Here is a 27,629-nt window from a genome sequence, read left to right as displayed (position 1 = left end):
TAAAAGAAAATATTTCTCTTAACAGTGAACAGTCAGTTGACAACATTGGTTAACCATGAACCTGCAGCTTTAGTCCTCCATACAGTGACTAACAGCAAGTAGAATGTATTAATTTTACAAACAGGCTACAAGACAGACCATGCAAAATACTATTTCATTCTATAGGTTTGCCAGCTTCATGGATCTACAGACTGGTTACCTGGCACAAATTATGTTGGAACAAGCTGCACAAAAAATTACAGACATTCAATTAAGGGAAACCGGGATAAAGGCTACTCTGCCTCCTGAGATGTGACAAATCAGTAATTTAAGAATTGTTGCTTTGTGTGTGATTGCTCCAGCTTATGCTCAGTTTCATTTAAGAAATTTACCATTCAAGATAAATACATCAGTGAGTAACGGGTAAAAGATTATCAGTGCATCAACCAACTTCTGTATTAAGCACTCTAATAAAAGCATCATAAACTAAAAGCTTTGAGCTTGCCTCAAGTTACAAAAGATGGGGTATGCAAGAAAAGAACTCCCTTGCTGCATTCCCCAGGGCAGACCAGGTATCTAACACTGGGCATTGCTCATCAATAGGATAATCATTTGGGAAACTGTAGTACTGGTTCTACAGTTAATGTTAAATGAACCTCTGCCTTAACAAATGGGCTCTCATGTGGTGTCTTCTGGCCCAAAAGAGTTACCTCTGCACTTCTAATCAGCATAACAGTTCAATTATTTGATCAAATGTCTGGTCATTGCTTTCATAACCCTCCAACACACTAAATCTGGAGATAACTTTGGCTTTAAAAGAGCCTTCGTGGTTACATCAAAAAGATTTAAAAGGTGACTAAAATGGCCAAACCCCCAATGTCAGATGAAAAGAAGTGCAAATATTTTTACTGCATACTTTAAAGTTGGGACTAATCCATAAAGTGTGAATACTTGAGGATGAGGGCTTAGTTCTTCTGACCTCCATCTTTCAGGATATAGGAGTCACACAGTCCTTTTTCTTGGCTTTAGGACCTTATTGGCAACCTTATTGACAAAGTTAATGGAAAGACTTCAGTGGGTTGCTTTGGGTTTTCTTTTAAAAGGCAGATAAGCATTACAACAGAGCTCCCTATCATTCAAGGATATTCTGACAGGTAGACTATCCCTCTAAACTCTTGCTTGGAGACTTCCCCAAGTCAGGGAAAATGTAATTCTGCTTCTCAGAAGAGAACAAGTCTGAGGGGCTCCAAGGACACTGACCCTGCAAGCCTTAATAAACGCACTGAACTGCAGGACTGAAAACCACCACAAAGCTAGAAAAAGGGTAACACATGATAGAAAGACAGCAATTTTACTATAAAAGCAGAAGTCTATGGAACAGGCAATGGGAAGAAATAGACTGCAAGTACAAATAACACACAGTAAAAGTTTGCTAGGAAAAAAACACATTTTGTTAAGGAAAGAATGTAGCATCATCAAAGACAAAATGCACAAGAAAATGGAAGTAAGCTATTTAAATCTTTTAAATTAAGAAATTGGTTGGCTTAAATTCATCAGTATTCCGATTAGCTAAAATGAAGTGTTTACATGATCTACACTGATAAAACTTAAATGAATTGGTCTGCTATTTTTTTTTCTTTTTTTCCTTTGAAATTACTGAAGTTTTAAAATGTTAGAAGCAAATATTGATGTCTTCCCTGTGACTGTCATTTATTCATACAGGGACTTTACTTCTCAGTGTGTAATGTAACTCCTAATTCCTTGAAAAAGATGAAGTTATCATTTAATGAGCCACTACTGCCCTAATTTTCTTAACTGCTGCATTAAATATTTTTTGGTCATTTTCTGACCGATAGATATATCTGTTGAACTAGTTATAAAGGGCTTTTTCATACACTTACTGTCACCTTAAACAAAAAGGCCTGACAGATGATACCGGTGTTGAAAACAAAGTTTGAAGTTTTATAATTGGCTGAAAGCTGATACTTGATTTTTTGCCCATAAGAGCACAAGAGCTCCTTATTAAAAACATAGTAAAAGGTAACGATGACTTCTTTGTTTGTTACAGCACAATACAGGGACAAATTAAAGAGCTGTTCAAACAGATCACATTTAGGGAGGTTAACAGCCAAATGAAACAGTGAGGGTTGGTAACGTGGATAGGAACAGTGCATTATCATGCCACTGGGGACATGGGATTCAGATCATAATTCTTGGACTCAGTTCTACATCTGGGAGGAACTAGTATGCCAACAAATTTATTGTAGTTGTCATTTTCCTTATTGCACACTACAACACCTTTGTTTAGAGTATATAAGATAACAGAAGACAAAGCGGTCCACTTCTCATAGGAAAAAGATTAGTAAAAGGGAAAGGACAAAGTTATTACAGTGTCGTATATACAATACTACAACCACTCCAGCTGTTTCAATTTCAGGTGTTTGGTGAGCCCTTTACATGTCATCCATAAAAATCAACCTTGTAACAGCACCACGAACTACCATTAAGTCAATGGATTGTGTACTAGCAACTATCAAGTCTATGATGTTCTGTAATAACTTCCAGGTGGGGAACATGAAGCACACAGCACCTACACACCATGGCAGGGGGGTGCACTAGATGATCTTTAAAGGTCCCTTCCAACCCAAACCATTCTATGACTTAAGTTAAAAAAAACCCAACAAACAAAACAAAACAAAAACATGTTGGTTTGTAGAACAGGTAGCATGGTTTAGGTGGCAAGACTGCCCCGGACAGCTATTCCTTGCCAAGGTGTTAGGCAAGGCATTTAAACTTTCGCAACTACCTATACTTTCCCACCTTTCATCTGGCTTGTTTATTTGGATAACAGGCTATAAGAGACAGGGCTCTCTTGCATACCTTCTGAACAAAGAGTAGCTCAAGGGAGACTCATTATATTGCTCTGATACCACTATTAAAAAAATGTCACTGCACATGGCCACAATGTAAAGGAGGATGATTATGAAGAAACAGCCATGGAAACCTCTGCTCTAGGAACAACAAAGTGTATTTCAAAAAAGGAGCAGCCTCATCATAATGTCAGGTCTGCACATATAATGTAGTTTAGCCACATCAGTATGTGGTACAACTGCATAGATGTACGTGGTACAACTGTGGTGTAACTCTGTACTTGCAAATAAAAGCATATATGAAATTGGAGGATGGATGACACTTTGGATTATCACTCAGGCTGCCACTAGGAAGATGCCAGTTACATCTGTTTCATATATTTTTCTCACATAAAATTCTATTCCTGCATAGTAGTAGCTAATTTAGTGCCTATCTTCATGGTAGCATAGTTACAGTTATTTTTTCTGTTCACTGATTTGCATATTTCATTGTTGAATTTCATCCTCCATTTTATCATGCAGTGTTTTCTGCCATAAGACCTTCTGAACCTTTTGGTGATCTGTCTTTGTTTCAGCTGTTCAGGCTGATTCTTTACCATCAGCATACTCCACCTCAATCCTCACACCACCTTTTCAAAATTGTTTCTCAAGATGCTGAACACAGGACTCAGCATGGATCCCTGTGGGATATCACCAGGATTCCTCCATTCTACAAAAAGTCCATTTATTCCTATCTTTTAACTTCTAACTTTTAATTCGTGTCTCAAAGAATCTTCACTCTCATCCTATGAGACACAAATCTCTAAAAAATATTTGTTGAAATCTGTCTCCAAAAGGACTTTAAGCTAAAATACACACATATTGACCTGATCATCCTCATCCATATGTTTATTGACTTCATGGAATAACTCAGAAGATTCATCAAGCATAAATTTCTTTCACCAAAAAAAAAAAAAAAGAGTTCAACTCTTCCCCAATTGTAAATTCTCTTTATTGGAATTTCTATTAATTTCCTTCATATGTAAATCAGACATATTGGTCTGTTCCTGCCAAATTCAGCCATGGAGTCCTTTTAAAATATACTGCTATCTTCCATTCCTCTGATTCCAGGATCACACATCACATAGTTCATCGGTTCTGTCTTTTAGTCCCTCAAAACTCTTGGGCATCTGCCATATGATCCCATCCTTTGTTTCTCCCCTGCCCCCCCCCCCCCCCCCAACTTCTCCAAACATTTCACAGTCAAAAATGTTTGTTCCAGACATAATTAAGCAGTGCCTAATTTGTAATAAACAGTCCTTTAATATAGATCATGAAAGTTTTCCATATACGAAAGAGTAAACAAAAACGATGAACAAATTAGGCCATACTTTCTCACATTAGCTAAGTTTGGGGAAAAAACAGTTTGAAAAGCTGAAAAAAGTTTGAAGAGTCTGAAAAGCAGATCTACATAGGCAGCATTTTCATCATTTGTGTCATCACATTCACCTGAAGAAAGGCCTGTTGGCAGCATGCCACATGCCTTAATTATGTGGCTGCCAACTTTATTCTTGGACTCTAAATGCTCCCCATGGTTTGTTTCCAGATAGATAGGTACTTTCTTATGCCGTAGAGTGGCAGGTGACATTTGATTGTAAAAGCAAAACATCCCAGTATCATACTAAATTTTAAAAAAGCAGCATAGATTTGTCTTACACACCTCTCTGGCTGGATGGCATAAGAATTAAGAAATGACAACCCACCTTTCCACCTCATCATACAGGCAAGATGATTTACAGGTAAAGTAACCCCTATTTTTTTGCATCTTAAAGGAGGAAGGTTTGTGCAAAGGTTCATATACCTCTAAGAGTAAGAGCTCTTTTATGAGACAATATGATACATGCCAGGAGTTTGCTATGAGGTATTCTTATTATCGTTACCAAACGTCTCTTTTTTTTTTCAACGTAGAAAAAAATCTGGAACCGATCTATTTTATTTCACAGCTGTAAATACTCTACTAAAGCATACATGAAATAAACTATTTGCAGTAGTCCTTGTTGAGAAACCATGCTTTTTCTTAAGGTTAGACGGTCAGGGTTGACAGAAAATAAGTATTCTTCTAAACACATTACTGTAACTCAGAAGACAGACTCTTAGCCTTAATAATAGCAACAATGATAATAAACAATAGTGTTGTTAGTAATAGAATATATTTCTAAATGTCAGTAATGGTATTTTTAAACAAAAAAAGCTAGCAATGTACTGTAAATGTGTGCTATGAGGAACATCAGCACGTAGCTGCCAGACAATCTCAATGAAGGATTTCATTGTTGAGTTATGAAATCATTGTGTTTGATATTATTACACACATACACTCCAGATCAGATGCAGATCACATTCAAGAAGGATTCCAAGCATCCTCAGAGGTCATCCTTAACCCTCTGCCAAGCAGAGTTTAGAGAAAACTATTAAATAAATCTATAGATTATACCTCATCCTAGAACAGTTTCTGTAGTGTTATTCTTTGCTCATTGTGATGAAAGCATGCTTAAGGTAGAACAGAAAACATTGTTTTCTATTTTTCTCTAGACTACATAGATACGTAAGGACACACCCATGTATCATTTTGAAATGGCTGAGCACGAAATGTCATTTACAGATTCTTCCTTTCAGACACATCTGTTCTGCACCTGTTTTATTTAATGTTTGTTTCTATAGATCATCTCCCAATCTTCAAAATACTTGCCCTCTTACAGAAACTTTCACTTGGTTACATGAAAATACATGAACAATCTTCCTACCTTTAGCAGGTAAGCTTGGCAGTCACTGACATAATCATACTCCAATCCATCAAAAGTATAATAATGTCGATCTCCATAAATAGTGCATACAGCAGGACAGGGGTAACTAGTGCAATTGAATATCCCTCTCCGACAAACACTGTAAGGAAAATTAACAATCAGTATCTTCTCACTAGAAGGGTCAATTACTTTTTATTTTCAAGAAAAAGCTTTCTTGGGTTCTTTATTTCAAGTCATAAAGAAATTCATGAAAGGAAGAAAATTCTCAGACCTTGAAACACAGAGCTAGTCTGTAGATTGCTTCTGAAGTTATTAGTGATGCCATGGCAGAAGAGTGTTGAGCATTTTGCCATCAGCACATATGTACAATAAAAATGCATAAGAAATGAATGTAAAATCTTAAAAATTTTATGGCTACTGCAAATATTTCCATCACTGCCTCCAGTTTAAATAAGACACCAATGCCACAACATGCTCATTCATAAAACATCAATGTTATATTTTTTCTCAAGAAATTCTGATAAAAATCTGCACATATGCAATGCAAAAGACCTCCAGTGGCTACCTGTAAGATTTCAGGGTATCAGACAAGTATGGAATGAGTTTAAGAAATAAATGTTGGTATTTTGCAGGATTACTTTTCCTGTCGGCTACATTCAGTGACTTACATGAATTTGCATGAAGGTAGTACTGACAGCCCCTAGTTTTGCTTGTGTAAGTGTATAAGCTCAGTTGATTTGCCAATGAAGTTTTTAAATGATTAAAAGCTGCCATGCCAAACTTTTTTATTATTATTAAATATATACTTAACTGAAGATATATATTTTGGCTAGCAGATTACAATGGATGAAGAACTGTTTTGCATTAATATGAGTCAGGTAAGACTCCTTAAAAAAAGATGCTGGGTGCTAGCTCATTTTCCAATTCTAATGCTTTTTAAAGTTTTTTTTTATTGCCCATCTTCTTCCTATACAGTCGCTCATGCTGACTGGTAACTCACGCTGCACAGTCCAGTTCCCAAAGGAGCAGGCTATTTACCACTGTCACACATTTAATTTCTCTTTTTTTCTCCTTAGTTGTCTTTCATGATATTCTGTTCTCCAAAATGCCAAATGCCTTTTCTTTCAGAGATTAACTGATACATGTGGAATCAGGCATTTGTTCTTGACTGCTTTTTAACTCTGGTATCTTCTGCTTCTTTTTCAGACCTGAAGAAGCATTCATCTAAAAGTCTGCGTACTCTTCCAAGTCTATTAGTGAGCATAATAAAAGATATATACTGTAACTGTCTATAAACAAGCATGTACATTTTTGATTTTCAATGTACTCAACACATTTTCTGTATCAACTTCACTTTGTGGCTAGACCCAGGTGATTTGGAAGTATGCAAAATGCATGTCACTCACCAGGTGTAACATGGTGTAGCTATCACTTCTCCTGACAGAAATTCCCTGTCTTTCCAGGTGCATGGACAACTATCAGGAATATAACATTTCCCTCTATGTTCAGCCATCCTTCAAAATAAAAGAATTAAGATGAAAGTGTAAATTCACAAGTAGATCAACATAACAGAATGTGGAGTGTATTGTCTAAACCCTGCCACAGGCAACCTGTCTTCCATCCGAGCCAAGGACAATTGTTTCAGCAATAAAATCTGTCCAAATCAAATGATCTCCACTGAGCACAGCTGGAGACCTCGCAAAGCTCAAAGCTGCAGCTCTCCTTCTACCTCCAAAGGGGTATGTTGGTGTGGGGCAGCAGCTCCTATGCAAGAGCGCAGGTAGTTTAGGTGCTCTTCCCTGCAAACTATGGAGCATCTGTGTGTTACGCACGCTGCTGAGGTTGCAGCCGGGCTGCCTTTCCCTCTCTGCTGCTCCCTTGTCCTCCTGTCCCAGGGAAGCAGCCGTTCTGAGCTTCTGAGCACAGGATAGTGACCTGGGCTATGGTACCTGTTGCAGAGTTAGCAGCACAAAAGAAACACAGTTTACGAAGGGCGGTGGTGGAGGTTACCTGCCTACCCTGGAGAAGTGGAAACAACTAACAAGGTTAAGACAAAACAGGAGCATTTAATGCAAAAAGCAGCAAATGAATTAGATCATGAATAAGTGACCCTGAGATGTGGTTAAACGCTTTTTGCTATGTCCTCATTTCCATCTGCTTAGCCACATTAACTTTTAAAAAAAAATGTTACTGACACTCCCAATGCTGCTGTTTAGGGCAGCCATTCCCACAGTTGCCATTGCAACACATGTTTCAGAGTATAGAGAGGTGTATTTTCAAAGTATGATCTTGAGATTGCTTCACTTGCAGTTAAAAGGAACACACAGATTAGAGTTTTCTTCTCCCCATAATTACCAGTTCATTAAAGATTAATTGGTTTTAAGTAAAAGAGTCAAGTGTTCAGAAATATGGTTAAAGATAGGAAAGCACTAGAACAGATGGCTTGGGAAGGTCGTTTAGAGTCTCTGTCAATGGAAGTTAAATACCTGCCAAGAATAACAGATATTGCTGATGCTACCTAAGGGCAGGAGAATAACTCAGCCCCATGCGGTCCCTTTCCATACTACTCTTTTGTACTTCTGTAATTCAACTTATTCTTTTATATCTCCAGCTCAGTGTTAGGGTGACTTTCAGTGTATCTTTGGATGATGAATTTACTGTCATTCTCAGCTCATTTCCTCATGAAATTTTGAGCTATTCTTTCAATTTTTAATAGCATAACAGAGACTTTCAGTGTTTCTTATTCTGTCACCTCTTTAACTACTGACTAAAAGAACCACAAGCTGTTGTGCAAGAATTTTAACAATAGAAAATGTAAAACATTTTTACTTTAAAAGGACCACTTTTTGCATACTTAGAGTTCATCCTGTCATGGGTTTCCAAAGGAAAGAGTTTCAATACCATGCACAAGCTGGTTTACTTTGTGAGCACCATAAATACCTGGGATGCTAGAATAAGGTGCCAGTCTCCAGGAAAATTCAAGATTCCAACCCAAAAACTTAGGTCATTGGGTCAAACAATGGGTAGTCGTAGAAATAAGGTGGGAAAGGAGAAACAAAGAGAAGAACAGCATCTTAAGAGAATTAAAAAATGACATAAAAGTAAAACTTCTCATAACAAGGCTTTTATGACTTGTCCATACAGATTTAATTTCATGAGGTATACGCTTAACATTTACTTGTATTAAAAAAAGAGAACTCTGAATGCAATATTTAAGATAACCCTGCTGGGCCCTTCCTAGCTAAAAGCCATACTCACTTCTCGGAACCATGAGTCTGAAAGGCATAATGGCTTCAGAAATAAAATTTAACACCGATGATGGTCCTAACTGCTTAAATGTTACACATATACTTTTCTGTCTAATAGCAAAATAAGTGTTTATTCTCTTACTTAACAAAATAATTCTTGTGTTTTACTCCATTATTTGACAGAAACTTGGGATTTGGCCTGTCTGTACCCCTTTTATAGTTTATAATTCAGAAAATAAGTAACATTCAATCTGAAAAGATATAATACTTCTTGACTGTGAGAGCAGGGCTTTAGCTCTGCTTTTCAACTTATGTTTTGATTATTTCAAATTCTGAAATGAACTTTCATGACTGTGCTGCTAGTTTAAGTTCACGCAAATATCATGGTGATGTTTCAGTAAAAAATTTACTATTTTTATATGATCCCTTGTACAGATTCAGGCATTTTTGTGTTAAAAATAATTGTTTATTCCTGTAACACTAATGGTCTTGAAAGCTAACTCCTCAGCTGAGGCAGAGGTTGTAGAGGACTACAGAATACCAGGCAAGAAAAACCAGTGAAATCTTAAATAGCTGTGCCTGAAATCTGTCCTTCACCAGTACTTAGTGATCCGTGAACATCACAAGTTGCTGGAAGGGGAATTCTGGCAGTCTCATTACACTCTGATCTGTGTACAACTGATATACTGTCAGGGGACCACTGGATACACACAGTGAAATAAAATCGAATGTTGAGAAAGAACAGGGAGCACTCCACCTGAGGTCAAATTGCAGCAATTTGCACAGCATATTTGCCTCTTCAAATCTGAAAGTGCATGCAGCAGGTATCAGGGGGGGGAATGGAAACAGATGGAGGAAGTAGTGAGTGATCCTGACAGAAACTTCACAACAAATGCTTTTAGCTCTTGTACTTTGATATGACCCCTGCAAAGCTCAGCAGACTGTTTCTGGGCACCAAATCCAAATTCATGAGTTGAGAAAACAAAAACTTTGGTTGAGTTTAGAAGGACAGAGAGAATGATGGGGAAGTGGGCAGGATCCAGCCCGCCACCTCCCCACTCCCTGCCCCAGGTTGGGCATCAATACTGTAAGCCTGAGTAGAAGTCTAGGTGAGACAATTATTTGGGCAGTGAGAAGGAACACAGATGGTTTACATTATGATTTTTTGTCATGTTTGCTTCTACACTCAAATAAAATATACAGTGCAAGTGGTGGGAGTCATCTCCTCCCCAGAGAGTCCCAAATACCAGCCAATCAGAATGGTAGCAAGATGGGTATCTCATGGGATAGTGGAATCATGGTCTCAGGATGGAGAAACTGTAGGACTCCAACTGACAAATCATTATATCATGGAGCCTCACACCAGCAGGAAGGAGAAAAGGGCTCTCAGAGACAAAAAAAAAACTTGGCCTTTCAACTGTGACTCTACATCTGCAAAAATTTATAGAACAGTAGCTTCAAAATCAGAGGTGTGATACCAGTGGACTTTAAAAAGAAAAAAAAATGTGCAGAGTTAAACTGTGAAAAATAGGTATATGACTTGTGCTCCAGGTTGTCCTGCCAAAACTTACCCAGGGGGGCAAATACAGCCACTTGCACAGGGTGGTGAGGGGACACAGGAGAAGTTCATGGCAAGGTTTGCACAAGAGATCCCACAATTCACACCCGCTGCTGGTAATCCAGGCACAGGAGATCTGCAGTCATAGTAGATTTTTCCTTCAGGGCATATGTGAACTTCAAATGCAAAATGCAAGTTAAATGAGATCAACTGCTCTTTTACACTGCAGGTTTTCTATTTGTTTTTGTTCGCAATCTATTTATTTTAATGCACAGTTAGCTTACATTACAGTACACATAAGAATATAATCTGAATAAAAGTCTGTAATTTCATTTATATTACAGCAATATAAAATTAATATATGTTTTAATGTAAAAAAGATGAAAACTTAATATTAAGCATCTGGATCTGACACACAGCCAATTCTTAAAGGTGGAGTAATTATGCCTTAGGTAGACAGAATCTTTAGAAGTGGCATAATTTTCAGTGTACTGAAATCTCTTCTAAATCCATTAGAAATTAATTAGAAATTTACTTACTAGAAGTCAAGATCTTAAGGCTTCCTAAACAGGGATAGTGAGCCTAATTTTAGGTATTCCCATGAGAACATACTGATCTACACCTCACATGTAATTATTTTTTTTTTTTAATTTCCCAAGTGACTTAGTACAATTTGTGCTACAGAAAAAGGAAAAAGAAAAAAACAAGACAATGAGTGCTCCTAAGCTCCTATTTCAAATGTATTATGATATTAAATATCTCATAATGAAAATACATAGGAGGAGAAAAACAAATTACTATTCAATGTCAGAAACTTCCTCTGTGCAACTGTAATATGAAAAAAAGACTGTAAATTACCTGTATTTTCTGTAGTGGCTTCAATACATTTCACTGTTCCATTGAAACACTGACTGGAAAAGAAAAGCACACCCATCTCTATTCTAAGGGGAAAATGTTTTGTAGCCACCATGTTAAAAAAGACAATACAACTTAACCCAATTTAAACAACAGAAATCAGGAGAAGGAGGATTAAAAACCAAAAGCATGAGTTCTGACCAATATTTTGTTGGTGTTTTCTAACCGCTGATCTGTAATGAGGGCCCAGACTCACAAAGGTGTTTATTGTAGGGATTGGCGCTCGGAAGATCTCGCGATGTACGGAAAGAGAAGGGTTAAAGGAGGCGGGATGACCGACAGACAGTATATAAGGGCGTGACGCAGTTGAATAAACGCCATTTGCAGCATCCTCATATTGGTGTCAGTGCTCTGTGGCCCAGGGTATGGTGGACCCTGTGCCGAGTCCCACGGGGTGATCAGACGAATGTCTACAGTTTATGTACTATTTAATTGTCTAACGTTCACCGAAATAAAAAAGAAGCTGAGTATGTCAGCCTCTGGGGGAATGTAGGGCCAGGTGATTCAGGATCCTGGCAGTGTAACACAAAACCTTATCTGCCATTGTGAATATGGAAGGATACAGTATACAAATTTCCTGTTGCACAGATGTTAAGATACACAGCTTGATTCTTTTTATAATAAAATACAGAATTACAAAAAAACCACATTTGACAATAAACCTAGTCCTCATTTTTTCATTTTCATTGTAAAAAATATTGTGAAAAACCCAAAGCTTTGCAGAGGCATAGCAGTGGCAGAAAAATGAAGCCCCTTCTCTCACCTCTCGAACTACATGATTACCAAGCTTTAGTTATAACAACTATAATATGTAAGACCTCAGCAAGAATCAACCCTGATACTCAAGTCACAGACATGATTTTAAATCAGCAGGTTGAGTGCATTTCTTATAAAATGAACAAGTTTGACCATTAAACCTGGGAGGTTTCCTCACTTGTTTCAGTGAAGTCAGGATTCCATCGTGAATTAATAATACAAAATGACACAAGCATAGCTCCCTGCAAGCCTTTGTTTGAAAAACTTCCCAAAATAGAATCACATTGTTTATTCTTCCGAAACTAACCTCATATTGCTATCATAATGCCCCCAGGTCTAGGAACAGGACTGCAACCTCTATGTGTGTGTTTTGACATACTCTTTAGTCCCTGGCTTACAGAATTTTCCAGGTATCCTGTCGTTAAAATAAGCAAGTACATAATCCAATTTATATTAGACTCCCTTTTACTTAGTGTGTAACAAAAATAAAATCTTGATACAATAGACATTCATTCTATGTGAAAAAAGATTCAAGGCTCTTGAGTAGCATCCAAACTGTGATACATGAAAGATAAAACTCTTGGTGCTCAAACCTACCAGGAGCCTGTTGGCGTAGGGAGGACTTCTCCAGGCTGGAGAGCTTTCCCCTTGTAATGACAATGACAGGCAGATCTGTTAAAAGAATATTTATGCATGTAGATACAAAAGCAAGAGAAAATGGGATTTCAGGGCAATCCATTTTTCAAGCTATTACGATAAGCAGGCCTTATAATTCATTAACTCAATCTTTATATTTAAAATATACTTCTAAAGGCAAAAACTAAAGGATGATGCTCTGACTATTGAAGTCAGTGGCAAAATTCCTGCCATCTTCAACAAAACCAGGGTTTTCCTCAATCTCCTTATTATTTATTTGCTGTTTCTGTGCATTAGTCTTATAGAAAAGAGTTTTTCTTCCCAGTTACAGCAGTAGTAAGGCAACATGTAGTTCCCATTCAAAGTATTGTCAAAATCATGGGACAGAGGAATTACGATAGCAAAATCCATTAACCCTGTCTGTGGTAAGAGGCAGATGGGATGGAAATAGCAATAGAATTCCCTAGAAACCATGCAAAAATATGAGAATACCAAGTTACCTCAAACTCTTTAATAGTTTAAAACAGCCTTTATCCCTACAGTATGAACTTTACTGATCTTTCCAAAGTACATGTCGCAATGAACAGCAATATCTCTGTATAATCTTGAAATTTACATAAATACTCATTCCAGTTTTTAATTCAGTACCTGCACTCAGTAACCCCCTATGGCAGTAAGCTGTAAAATTTTGGTACACAATGTACAAAAACTATTTCCTTTAATTGACCATTTCCTTCCATATAACTGAAGGGGTTTGTATTGTGAGACAGAAAAAAAAGACACTCCTAGCCACTCTCTCCATACTATCCCTGACTTTATGGACTGCTACTATGTAGATTCCTTCTCATTTTTTCTTAAGTGTTAAAAGCAAGGTTTTCACGTGAAAATGCTTTCCCATGAATTAAAAAAGTTTCAGCACCCTTCTCTAAAGCAGTGTGACATATCTTCTCTCAAGTGCAGTAGATGGCTGTACACACAATACCAGATGAGGCCCCACTATTTATCGGTACAAAATATGAAATCTTCACATATTGCTTGCTATCCTGTTTAGGCAGTCTACATCTTGATGGAAACAGCAGAAAAACTACTTTAAATCTTGCTGGAAAGAGGAAAATGTGCCTACACGTATGTTCTATTTTCTTATGACTTACATTGATACACAAAAGTTGACCGACTCTTCAAAATACTTCCCATCAGGACAATTACATCCTTCTGCACAGTCATCACCACAGATATTTGCCATAGAAAGTGAAGCACAGGAGTGTTTACAAAAAGAAGAGCACTGATGATAAAGCATACCACTGTGACACATCACAGCTGGAGGAGAGAGAGGGAGAGAGAAGGGAGAACAACATACTCTTCAAATGTGAAAAATAGGAAAAAAAGCAGTATATTACGGGAGTGCAAAACAGCAAAGCAAAATGGTCTCTTGCTGCACTGGGGTGAGTTAAAATGCATGACAAAAATATGCTATTTTACTGATTTATTAAGTTAGAATTGTTTAGATTCGGGTGGGTTTATGTTGGGCAATTCCTTGGCTGGAATTGTCTATTTTGTAAGCAGTAGGTGTCTATTCTTTATATATGTTAAGTGTGTGTGGTAGGTGTGTCTGCCTAGTAACTCAGGCTTCTAAGAGAGGAAGAATGATCCAGTTAAGGTTAGGGCATTACTCTACAGTTTAGAAATGCCTTGTTTTAAATCACTGCTACATCCTACTTGGCAAATCACTGCCCACCCTGTCCTGGTGGCCCTGGGGAGCCCCTGCCACCCTGGCTTGCCTTCCCTTAGGGTACAGCCCTGCTCCTGCCACTCCCTGACTACTTTAGCCTAATAGAGGCTTGCATATGACTTACGAGTTCAAAGACAGAAATTTAAATTCTCTCTGTAGGCAAAGGAAAGGTACAGGCACCCCTGTGAGGCAGCTCAGGTTCCCCAACTCAGATGCCCAACATAAAGGCTATTAGCATTCACCCCTGAGTATACCATTAGCTCATGGCACAATTCTAGTTTCCAGCAAAAAAAGGTCAATCCCTGCATTTTGTGGAGCAAAGGGTACTTGTAGAACTTTACACATTTCTAAAAGATACTCCATTCTGCAAATGTTACTCACCACAGTAAGAAATATGAGATCTGAAGTCAACGATGACCCCGTGCTTGCTACAGACGTAAGCATAGTGTGCCAAAGCATTACACAAACAGCTGCTTCCGCATTTGCACGCATCGAAGCGGCATAGCTGGTAGTATAATCCTGGACTGATGTAGGCATGGCAGGGAGCAAAAACTTCTTGATTGATGATATCACAGTGAGATGCATACCCAGCTAAAAGAAGGTGACCTTGTTTTAGCCAGATCCATTTTAATATAACAGTCAAATGAATAGCACAGAATATTAAAACCAAACATAGCCAGTTGTGCCACAAAAACTTGTACACAATGCCTTTCTGCAAAGTTCTATAGTTTAAAATTGGTATTGTAAGCAACTCCCTCAATAATATACTCCACTTAAGATAAAAATAACTATATAAAACCAGTTACACCTTCCTCTAGTAGCGCAGGAAACTCAAACGGCAAAATAATATTTCAAAAGAGTTAGTTAGAAGAGTCCTCCAAAGCTTAGAATACGTTTTTTCCTACTTGATGTTTCATTTAGCTTTGAAATCAGCAATGGTCATATACTTCTTGGCATGTGGACCCAGGAAGCACTGCAAACTGGAGCTCGAGCACATGCAGGTCCCAAGCTGGCCATATCCCAAGCTGCCCTTCTAGCACCAACAGACCCTCCTCCTACCACTGAAGCATACTACCACCACACGTGGTGGAATATCTCAGGAACACCATAGTGTGCGTCACATTTAAGCCAATTTTGCTGCTAAAAGGGTGTCCCTACCCTTCACCCTCCCTGTTCATTCCCACATACACACACTGACACAAGGATTTCTGGAGTCTCTCAGGTTCAAAGAGTGAACTTGACTTGGTTGAAAAGTAACCTGACAAAATAAGTAAACAAACAAACAATCATTTATTTTTTAGTTTCATCAGATTAAGATCATCACAGACCTGGAAAAATGCTTGTGCTGGCTTAGCTCGGGTGGTAGCATGGGGCAGGACCACTTACTCAGGGGCTGCTTTTTCCAGTGATGATTAGAGGATCACAGGAAAATTCAGGCTGGAAGGGACCTCAGAAGCTCATGTAGTCCACCCTCCTGCTCTAAGCAGCTTACATTTATGTCAAACTCCACCTTCACTGAGGAAGTACAGTGGAGGCATGAAGTATCTTGGAGAGAGCTAACTTGGCTAAAATGCACTGCTTTAGAAGACAGCCAATGCTAAAGGACATAAAAAGTCTTAGAATGCCCCAGATTCTTAAAAGTTTATGGTTATTCTAGGCTTGCTCCCACAGGCTCTAAATATGGCCAAATCCCACATCCTTAGTGAGGCCTTATGTCTGAAACATTAAAAACATTAATCTAAATTCTGACAGAATTGGCAACTACTGTCTGCCCATTGTCTTCATTAATTGAAAAGAAAGGAGGAGACAGTGAAAGTTCAACGCAAAATATAGGCACATCAACCAGCCAAAACTAAATCTTTACTCAGGAATTTGAACAAATCCATGGATCTCGGGTTGTTTGCATCAGTTTGTGTCAGAGAGCATAGGTGGAGGATAAGGAAACTTTTAATACAACAAGCATAGAGAAGCCAGAGATAGGACTTTTGATCCTTGGCAAGGCACTGTCTCCTGTACTTTCTTTGTCAGTCTACAAATGTGCATCCCATCATTCCTCTTGACTGGCATAATACACAGGACTGCAGATGATTTTCTGCCTAGCACTCTGCATATATCTTAGACAGCAGAATTTAGGACTCACGCCCAGTACACCCAGCATTAAATGATCCTCTAAGCTTGTATTTACAAAGGACTTACTTCATTTTACATGCTACATGTACGGAAAGAATTGTCTTTGCCAAAAAAGAAAAAGGAAAGGAAGAGTGCACATCTAAAACTGAAGTTGAAATACATATATGTGCAACTCATTCAGGGAGAAAACAAAAAATGTCCCATAATAATAAGATACAGCTAATTCCAGACTCCTGTGTGAAAACATACCATTTTGCTGATTAACATTGCAGGGATCAACCACAGGAATATTGATAGGCACAGAACAAGCTGAGGAAACCTTCCATGCATTGGCATGAAGTTGTGGGGTCCCTTCTATCATCCCTGCTGGAGAACTGAAAAGGAAAAGATCAACACTGTAAGTGTCCTGCTGACCTTATGGATTACATCTGTGAGGACACAAGAACATCAGAAAGCCTTAGGTGCACAGTCACATTGAACATTCAATGTGTCAAAAGAATTTCCACCTGAGTTCTACAAGAAGAGACACGTGAAGCTTTTTCCTCAATATTTTACTCATGCAAAAATATTCTTACACTCAAAGTCTGCCCTCACGCTTAATTCAAGTACTCTAAAATCAGATGGAGGAGACATTAATGAGAGGAAAATTTGGCCTTATTGGAGTACATTCATCCAGTGAAATGTCAAAAATTTGACCTGTTAGCTAATTTCAGTGTTCTAGAGGGGGGCTGTTTGCATTTGGTGCTGTTTTTCACCAAGGATTTCAAAAGCATTTGTTATTCCTAGAAAAGTTTTATGATATTATAGCTTGAGGAACATTGGAGGAAAGGAAGTAAAAGAAGAAGGAAAGTGTGCCCTTGTAATTAAACCATTCCTGGGGTTCAGAATTAGATTTTTCCCCACTAAAACTTGATGGGGGGGGGGGGGGGCGGAATGAAGCAGTAGTAAGTGTTAATCAGGTAAGGATGATACTAGTACTATCATCCACTCTTTTTGTCAGTGCTCATGTATTTGTTCTGATGATAGGGGAGCAGCAGGGAGGAAAAAACCTGCATTCAAGCAATATCATCGTCCAGAACTTCTATAAATAATATGGTAGTTTTCTAGAATTACTTAGCTAAACAGTTTAGAATGACTTAGCTAAATTTATGAGTTTCATATTTTAAAAAGTGACTAACATTTTCATGTTAATTAAGAGATTTTGTATTGGTTAGTTTAACAAAGTATGAGCATGTTGATGAAATGATCAGATGATTACATTCAACAAAACTTTTGACTTGTTATTAAGCACAGTCTAAATGTACAATATGCAACTTACAGAAAATCATCTCTTAAATTCCCATTGTAAGTTCCACATAGTCCTAAGGTTCTTCTCTTCCAGCCAACATCAACTTGAACATAGATCCTCTCTCCATCTTTAGCAAACAGTATCTTCAAACCAAAACTAGTTTTCAGTTGAACAAAGAAAGAAGATATATTCTGAATTTCAATAGCACCTGCATATAGCAAAATAAAAACAAAGTCACTGAAATCCAATTTCCAGGTTGTATTGGTTTACCCCTTAAACAAAATAGATTTTGAAAACTCAGAAATAAAGCGAGATACTATGCACAACCCCACCTGCAGCCAAATAACCTCACCCATTACCTATCCGAATTTATGAGACTACATATCTTTTTCATTAGCAACACAAATCAGGAATTGCAGCTACTGTCGATAGTAAAAAATCTCTCACTTTTCTGTACCTGTGAGTTATCCAGAAATTACTCTCACATTTCATTTTTCTTAGAGAAAAGCAATGCAACAGCATGCCTCTGGCAATGAGAAGACAAGACAAGAAACCACTTGTTTCTTAGTCTCCAGGGATCTTATGAGATTAATTAACAGATGTCTGTAAAGCGTATTGCAATCTTTAGATAGAAGGTTCTCTCTTACTGCTATTGATATGACATCAGTATAGCTCCTTCCTTAGACTGTATGTGAACTAAGGCCCTATCAAATTCCCAGCTTTCCTTCCCAGCAAATCCATTATGTGAGGAAATGGAAATTTCACAGTCACAGCATTCATTTGCTACACATTGTTGGGCTACTTGCAGCTGCAGGCTTAAAGCAGATCTACCTTCACCAGCAGCCCCTACTTGTGTGCGCACACACAGACACACTCAGGTGCATAAACTGAGAAGAGGCTGATAAAATGCTTATGTGATCTTAAAGATGGTCTTGGCTGATAAGCCTTACTAGATACACCCAGCTATCAAGAACGTGACACCAAAATATTTGTCATAGATTATATTTGTCGCAGACTATGAAAAGAGAGAAGAAAGTGAATAGGGACTGATTCAAAAGACATAAAATGAAATTATCAATGAAATTATGAAGCAGAACTGTCAACATAACTGAAAGTACAACTGAGCTATGAAACTCATTGCCATAGGAAGCTGTGAATGCCAAAAGCAGAACTGTGACTGGAAAAATTCAATGAAGAAAAGACATAGCTTCAACCACCAGCACAGAACTCCCTAAAAGCTGTTTTGCCAGAGGCTGGGAAAGGAAAGGGGAACTCCCACTTTACTCTTTCAGAAAGAGACTAAAAATCCGGTAAGAATTTACTATGATCACTGTAAGATACAAAATTTAGCAATATCATTTCCACTTTCAATGCTTAATTTTGTAACATCCTTTTAAGGCTCATTTATTTTACTATCCTTTCCAAAAGGGTGAATTAACCTGCCTGAAATCACAACATAAGTCAGCACTGAAAGCAATGTAGATCCCATAGAGCACATGGATTCTATTCCATGCCATGTATTCCAAAAAGCTTTAATCAAGCTAGACCCTAACATCAACATCAAGATGATTTCCAACCTCTCTTCACCTCCCTTCTTTTTCTTACCTCCTCCCCCCTAAATACAAACAAAATGAGTGGAATTCTAGGTACTCTGCAAGATAAGAAATGCAAAGAAATGAGGGCATAATGAAGGAGTTTATTTCACAGGCTGAAAAAGTACATTTCTAGAACTATTACTAAGGTCATAAGAAGTGATTGTACATTTCATAAGTGGTTTGAAGAAATTCCTTTTTCATAGACAGTTATTATGAAAAAGCTTTGGAGCATAAAAAAGAAAGAATGTGAACCCTGCTAAAATTCTACTCCATGCACTTCTTACCATTAAGGTTAAAAACTTGGTTAGGGCCAGTTTGGACTTGACCATATCTCGTGAGTGTTAATTGTTTGCTCACATCATCTTCAAGAACTAGTGTTATAGACTCAATGCAGGCGTGGTCAAAGTTCTAAGTAGAAACAAGTTTCACCATCAGAAAAAGGCAAAGACATTAATATTACCATGGAAAGCAAAAACAAACAAACAGGGGAAAAAACCAGTTGTATAGAAAGGAAATACCAGAACTGTCTTCAGGTAAATCAGTTGTAAACTATCACTCAAAGCATTAAACAGAGCACCCAACATTCTATGTAGAACATAATAAAACATTGCATATGCATATAAGAGCAAGGAGAGTGCCTTTTAGCTATTATGGCAGTCTAGTAGTAAGTGGGCAGAGATCCCCAAGTACTGATACTGCATTCGAAAGGCCATACTTGCATGGCCACCCTGGGTATTCCTCATTGCTGTGTTAACCAGTGTTTGAGCAAGAGTCTGACCCCGTCTATGGAAAGCTGGTGTAACCAGAGCCCAAATGCAGCAATGCGGGAGAAAGAAACTATTGCACACATGAAGGTGCATCTTGCCTTGAAATGTAATCATGATGACTACAGACCAAAAGGATATAATTTCTCCTGAATTATACTACAATAATTCATAAATATCTGACTATCAAAAAATGGTGAGTTATAAACTAACTCACACCCATCATTTTAGAGCGCTATCCGGGCAGAATTTATGAACCTAGGTACACAACAAAAGGTGACACATAACCAGCTTAAACCAAGCATCTTATGCTCCCCAGGGCCCCTATGTTTTCACCCAGAAACTTTCCAACGTGCCTAGAGTCATGCTAAGGTCATTTCCAGTAGCATCCTTGTCTCTCAGTGGCTACCTAACCAACCATTTCATGCTTGAGGCCACCTGAAATGCAGAAAAACCTCAACATCTATGCAGAAGGAGGTGCTTACAAAAAAAGCAGAGGCACCAGCTAATAGTCTAGCTTTTGAAGGGACATGAGAGACAGTCCCATAGTTGTGCAGCTTCAGTGCATCACTCCCTGCTGATGAGTTTAGGCATCCCAGCCTTCAGCACGTGGGCAGCTGCGAGTCATAGTCTCAGAGACCCTTCTCCTAAGAGCCTAGGTGACTAATAACATCATTAAATCCAGTCTCACAGATAAGTACTTTTTATAAGCACCTCTATTCGTAAAGCCTGTTGTTGGATACCTGCCAAAATATTTTTAAACAAATATGTGTGGTGGCTAGTCTCTTCAATATTTTTCTAAAAGGCATTGTTCCAACAAATTAAATATGCTATAACATTCAAGTAAAAAAGCTAAAGCTACCAAACAAAAACATCTTGCCTAACTAGCAGTGTATTAAACCTGTTCAGTGCTGCTAGCAAGAGCTTTTCTAAAGCCTAAGACATCTGTGTGTACCATAACCAAAGACATATATGCTTGTTTAATGTGCATAAATGAATAACTCTGTAGACTTTATCCCTCTAAAGATGCAATTGATTTTACAAAGGGCAATACAATATGTAGCAATACCACCACTTACAAAGAACATGTAAAATGGTTTCAATTTATATTTTCTGTTAAACATAACCTGGTAGTTTACAGTAGAACCTGTACAAAATTGCCTGAAATATGAATGGACAAGTTTGTTGTGAATGTTCAACAAAAACGTGACTTACCTGTCCACAAGGTGCTTTCTGTAAAGTGATTGTGAATTTGTTTTTCCCAGTGCCTTTTACCAAAATGTACTGGCAAATCCCAAGAAAGGTAAAATGACGTCCATCAAATGTCGTGAAATGAGAACTACCTGTGATGGAGCACTCAGCTTGAGAGAAAAAGGATAAGCAAGAATGTTCACTTGCATAAGAATGTGTCATTATTCTGCAAACGATGGAAGAGAGATAAATAAGAAACCTTCTCCTAATTTCTAAGCACATAATCCAGGCTAATGTTAATCTACCTAGCTATAATAAAATAGCTAGGTACATACATCTATTTCCATCAGATACCATCTCATATTGCACACACCGATGTGCAGCACCCTTTGGTTCTATCAAGATGATATGCCTTTGAGTCATGAGTTCTCTAAAATACAAACAAGTTTTCTCTGTATTACAACTCTGAAGTTTCTTAGAATCTTCTTCTCATTGTCTTTTCGCATGACTGAGTGTGAAAGAGGACAAGCTTCTTTCTCCTTCCTCCTAGGTACTAAATTCATTTTTCAGTTCAGACCAGGAGCTCACTGTTGAAGCAAGTTTCCAGCGCATCCCCACTTACCGCACTTTCATTCACACCATAGGGCAGTGCCAGAACACATGAACTAGATTTATTTTGTCTGTGATTACTGCAGGAGGTGCTCTGTGGGAGCACATCTAACCTGCTCCCACTAACAGGCATTTAGTCCTTCGGACCAGACTAGTCATAGTTAACCCCCTACATGCACACACAACACACAAGTGTTTCTCAGTGTCAACTGTTTTACACTACAGGTCCACCCTGTCCAGCCTTGCTTAGTAGCCCTTAAGGCTTGTTTATTACCTCATTCAGAGGGGGCTCCTTAATTTGTAAAAAATTGTCTCTTTCACAAGTTTCACAGTATAATCTTGTCAGGGAAATTTCACTACCCAACTACTGCATGTTCCGCTGAGTAACTCATTACAGAGACATGTAATCTTTAAAGATAAGAATCATTATCCAAACATGAACTGCTGTTACAAAGGAGGAACTACAGCACACTGAGCATCAGAATGACGTTTTTCTTATTGTTTTCATTACAATTGCACCTAGAAGTGAGGAGATCCTTATACCTGGCCTAGGTACTGCACAGGAAGTAGAAATAAGCTGTCTACCCCAAAGAACATAGACTGTAAGCAGGAGATAGAAACAAGAGGTGGATGTAACACACTGAGCCAGGGAAACAAATGGGAAAAGGTAAGATGAGTATGGTCAGGCAGTTAACAGCTTCACCCCAGCTGGCCCACTGCTACTCTCAACATCCCTCTGGCTTAATCTTTCTTCTTAAATTAGCATCCCAAGCCTTTGGTTCTCTTGTGTTCTGAAAAGTTTATCTCTTATGTTCACTGAGGACTGAAAAGAATAATGAAACACAGATACCTGGGCAATCATGATCAGTGCAGTTCCAAATGCCACCGATACAAATACTAAAAAGAAAAATCACAAAACACAGAAGTTCAGTGTTCTGATCTTTAGCAAAAAGAGCAGCTTTGAGCTGATTAATACGTCTTGAATTCACCCTTTCCATAGAATAGCCTGCATATTTTAGTGATACACAGGGCCCAGACTGTAAAACATAGATACTAACTATTCCTTAAAATGTAAGTGTGACTATGATGTTAAACTAACTATGGGCAGCAGTCACAGAGAGAGGAAACACAGACGTGAGGCTTTCACATACCAGTTGCTACATTCTTGTTCAATTTTTGAGCCTACAGGGAAGGCAGTTCCATGATAAATACAAGGACAATTCGACACAGAGATACAAGTTCCATTTTCCATAATGAGACCTATTGGAGGGAAGTTAATAAATGAGATAAAAAACAAATTAGCGAACTCCGGATCACTGCTCTTCTCCCATCTGACTCAAACATTCAAATCTGCCAGAAGGTGATCTCACCAGGAACCAGCAAAAAGAGTCACCCAGCGAGTGCAGAGAGCTCAGAGTGATGAACAGTGAAGCTCTCTCAAAGCAATTGTCACTCTGAATAGTTGCTTTATGAAAAATGTCTGCCTTAAGCATGTAAAACCGTACGGACTCAAAAATTAAAAGATTCTGAGATCACATAATCTTTAGTCCTTCTAGAACAGGACGGTTCGTAGTCCAATTCTTAATTTTTATTGAGTACAGGTCTCAGGAAGTTTGTTTTCTTGTACAGAGCATAAGACACATTCTGTTTAAACAAAACCTCAATAGATTTTGGAATAATTCAAATAAAGTGGATTAAATATATGCAATATCTTATTGTAGCAAGCATTAGTGATGGCTCCAGTTTTTAAGTGGTATTTCATTCTGAGCCACCTTTGTATTCTAGACAAATGTTTAGAACACAATAAAAGAAAGAATCACAGTGAGAATAACAACAGCGAGAGCAGAATTTACAATATTCATATTTTCAGGCTTTACCTTTAAGCACAGTCTATTTAGGCAACTTCAGTATGATGTTAGCTTTACACATATTTTTTTACATAAGATTAACAGTACTTACCATCTGGACAGTAACAGCCATCTAAGCAGTGTAGGTTGCTGCCAAGACAATCTTTTTCAAACGTGCAGGTTGGTGGACAACAACTGATACAGTCACGGTGTACAAAGCTGTCTTCACACTTCTCAGCTAGAAAAAATACATGGTAGATTGAACATTAGTGCAATTTCTCTTTCCATACTGGAGAACCCTCTCTCTCAAATAAACAGTTTTGCAGTGCTTCTAGCATAGGTAATTACTCGGGTCAAGTAAAATGGATTGTTTGGAGAGGTTTTAACTGATGAACTGTGGTGAATCTCTCATCATTATTTAAGTCTTTCTTTACCAAATTCTTACATCACCCCTCCAAAAGAAGCTACAGTTTCTGTGGCAGGGGAACATGTGCTCAGATCTCAGTTAGTTCAAAGTCTTGTGCACGAGACTGAACTGCAATTGATGGGGGGTGGTGATGACTAGAAGAGCTGGATTAACTGTATTAATTCTGTTTATAGGGCCAGTAGAGGCTGCAAGGTCATCTGGGAAGAGAGGCAACATCAGACCTCCACAGAATATGATCAGCACACATGAAGTTTCAAGCAATCTGTGGAAACATGAATTTTGTATGGATCTAGATCAGATCACAGTGCAATTAAACTATTCCTCTAGCCAGTCATTGACTTCATTGTTTGCCAGCAATAGTGAAGCTGGCTGATCTACTTCAGTATCACGTTTGAGTCCTATAGTGACAAATGTTGTCAAGATGGAAGTATTTGAAATGAATATATGGGGTATCTCAAAGGTCACATAGTATGCTTTATTAAAGAGTCTTACTACAGGCAGGAAAGTCATCCCTCCAGTCCCGCACCGGGGACCCAGCGTGCGAGCATGCTCTAGCGTACTCTGTCACTGCCCTGCAGTATGTTTCATCATCATCCACTCTGAAATGATAAAACAAGAGACTAATCAAGGAACTCAAATCCCTTCTACAAATCTCTGCCACAGGACACTTCACACATAGCTGACACCACTTAGTCATAACAGCACACAGTGAAAATACTAGGAAAAGGAACGAGCTATACTGAATACACTGTTGTGTTTTTATCATTTGATGTCACAAGAAGTTATTTCATTTTAATATTACCACAATGAACAATACCACTAATTTATTACAAAAAAGATAAATGCTGCTTATGGTGAAAGGGAAACATGACCTTGTCTTGAAGACAACGGACAACTCAACAGTCTCAAGATCCACGTCTCAGGCCCTCTGATTCCTGCATGATGTGGAAACTCTGACCTACACTGATAAAAGACATTCTGGTCCAAGTAACAAGTTCAAGTTTCCAATTGCCTGTCAGTCCTTGAACTTGGGCAAGAACAACCCTGTTGTTGGACTCCTGAACTTGTGCTGAAGTGCTCGGCACCAGAAGCATTATCCCGTGAATACTGTAGACAGGCACAGGGATTTACAGCATGACCTTGGGTAAAGTCATTATCTCTGCCTTAATCTATACAGAAGAAGTTGTACATTGCACTTTTGCCAGGATCAAGTAAAAAAACATTCATCAGTGTTCAGGTAAGCTCAAATTTTATTCAGATATAAGTCACATAAGGTAAGATACCACCAACCTTTTGTTATTGTGAAAGTCCAACAACTCTCATCACTCCCTGTGGAGGACTTGATGCCAAAATGAACTAGTCATAACACAACATTTCTATTATAAACATGACTGTGACAGATCAGCTGAGTTTGTCTTTCAGCACAGAAGATCATGCTTCCAAAATTAATGGTCTTAAGAATATATTACATTGTGTTTGTATTCTGCTTTCAACACATCTGTTATCAAATCCAACACCACTATACTCTTTGTTACAGTGATCAGAGTCTCTCCAGCTCTCCTTATCTAATCCAATTAAGTGGGTTTTAATAGAAAGAATACTTGGCATATGCTGTGGCCCCACAAAAAACTTCATAAACTGACACTAAGCCACGAGAAGAGAGGTCTCTTTTATAAACAAAATAAGCCTAACTTAATGAGATTCCGAGACACAAAAACTTCCTTCAAGGTTTTTAATGTTCACACAATTCACATCAATGCACATATGCCTGTTGACAAAAATCAAATCTGCCTTAACACCATGACACTGATTCAATATCACATTTGAAAATTTGCTTTTCATTATTCTTCTTTTGCTAAGAAAAAAAGTCACAATAGATTCCTGAGTTACAAAGAGACCATACAGATGCAACTTATCTCTTCTCTGAGCAAAATCAATGTACAGACCATAAACTTCAGGAAGCACACTTTGGAGATTTGCCCACAAACACAAATTCTTCCATCCTGACTTTATGGTAAAGCAGAAAACTAAAAATTAATCAAAAATTAACTAACAAGTTATAATGGATTATACCAAGTGATTCTTACTTTTAGTCTTGTGATCCTTTCTGTATGTTTTTGATTAAATTGATGACACTCTGAGAAGGCCATAATACTGTCTGGTAAAAATCCTGCTGTTTATGACAATTACTTCTTAATTTAAAACCATACTAAAAAGGAAGTGGTACGCTGCTCAGTCATCTATTCAATTACACTCTGGAGCACCAGTTTAATTTGAATGACAAGAACTAAAGAGGAATCTGGAGAACTAAGGGAAAAATACCAGGTTGCATATAAAGCCAGCAGCTGAGGGGCTGTAACTCCCACCAAAACCAATGAGAGTTGAATTTCTTTTGACAACTCTGAATTTACATAAATAAAACAATTTTGAAAAATTCTACTGATTTGAACCATAGTGATTGCTCATAAAAACAGTCCGACTGTGTCAGACAAATGGTCCAGCTCCTCCAGTATCACTGATATTTCCCCCTAGTATCATCTCCGTGTATTTTTGATTCAGGACATCCAGATGCATATTTCAGGTTTTTGGGGTTTTTTAGCCACTCCTCTTTTGTCATTAGTGATTCTCCATGGATTTCTCTTCCATGTATTTGTATTAGTATTTCCTTGAATCCATGTAAACCTTTAGCAATCAAAATATCCCTTGGCAGGCTGGTTCTGTGCCCTTTGTTTCCACACTAAATCACCCACTGAGAAACATCATCTCTTTCACTTTGAAATCGGTTCCTTCTAACTTCCCTCAATACTGCTCAGTTCTGGTCTCAAACAAAATAGTGAGCATTCATTTCATGTGTCAAAAATAAATACACAAGAACTCCAGTCTTACCTGCAAAGATCATTCATACAGCTAGAAATATAAGAATATGGATCTATGCTTTCATGACAGCTGAGAAAAGGAAACTGTAGGAATATTTGGCACTTGAAGAATACGTCCTGCACATTAAGGAGAATCAGTAAACAACAGTTAGCAAATACTTTCTGAACAAGCATAATTCTTTTTAGCTTTCCTTCCCTAATCTAAGTTCCTTTATAACCCCATTAAAATTTGAGAATCTCACAGTCTCAATTCATTATTATGTCTCCTTTTTATTCTTCCTAAAGTTTTTCCTCTCTGCCTAAGCTGGCTTGATTGCATACTGCTCCTAAACCAGCGGGGATGAAAGAGTGTGAAATGACAAAAAAAGCATTTTGTGTCAATGCAGGAGCTGAGCATGTTACTTCTAAAGTATTTCACAATTTCCAAAATA

General features: G+C 38.0%; 1 protein-coding gene across 9 annotated transcripts in view; it reads right to left on the bottom strand.

Annotated features, from left to right (window-relative positions):
• Nucleotides 1-27,629, bottom strand: part of OTOGL (otogelin like) — a 95,913-nt gene that overhangs the window by 52,959 nt on the left and 15,325 nt on the right. For all 9 annotated transcript variants that reach the window (XM_049791962.1, XM_049791966.1, XM_049791967.1 and 6 more), the window contains 16 exons: nucleotides 27,209-27,315; nucleotides 24,815-24,921; nucleotides 24,008-24,133; nucleotides 23,200-23,308; nucleotides 22,899-22,945; nucleotides 21,464-21,609; nucleotides 19,769-19,892; nucleotides 17,920-18,097; nucleotides 16,851-16,975; nucleotides 14,853-15,062; nucleotides 13,894-14,059; nucleotides 12,704-12,778; nucleotides 11,294-11,346; nucleotides 10,449-10,611; nucleotides 7,036-7,143; nucleotides 5,630-5,768 (listed from right to left, as the gene is read on the bottom strand). In XM_049791962.1, the coding sequence (XP_049647919.1) occupies nucleotides 5,630-5,768; nucleotides 7,036-7,143; nucleotides 10,449-10,611; nucleotides 11,294-11,346; nucleotides 12,704-12,778; nucleotides 13,894-14,059; nucleotides 14,853-15,062; nucleotides 16,851-16,975; nucleotides 17,920-18,097; nucleotides 19,769-19,892; nucleotides 21,464-21,609; nucleotides 22,899-22,945; nucleotides 23,200-23,308; nucleotides 24,008-24,133; nucleotides 24,815-24,921; nucleotides 27,209-27,315 (1,983 nt within the window). The remainder of the gene's footprint in view (nucleotides 1-5,629; nucleotides 5,769-7,035; nucleotides 7,144-10,448; nucleotides 10,612-11,293; nucleotides 11,347-12,703; nucleotides 12,779-13,893; nucleotides 14,060-14,852; nucleotides 15,063-16,850; nucleotides 16,976-17,919; nucleotides 18,098-19,768; nucleotides 19,893-21,463; nucleotides 21,610-22,898; nucleotides 22,946-23,199; nucleotides 23,309-24,007; nucleotides 24,134-24,814; nucleotides 24,922-27,208; nucleotides 27,316-27,629) is intronic.

This window comes from Accipiter gentilis, chromosome 34 (assembly GCF_929443795.1).
Source record: "Accipiter gentilis chromosome 34, bAccGen1.1, whole genome shotgun sequence".
In the NCBI taxonomy this organism is placed as follows: domain Eukaryota; kingdom Metazoa; phylum Chordata; class Aves; order Accipitriformes; family Accipitridae; genus Astur; species Astur gentilis.
The sequence above is the reverse complement of the archived record's forward strand: the minus strand, read 5'-3'. Positions and strand labels throughout refer to the sequence as shown.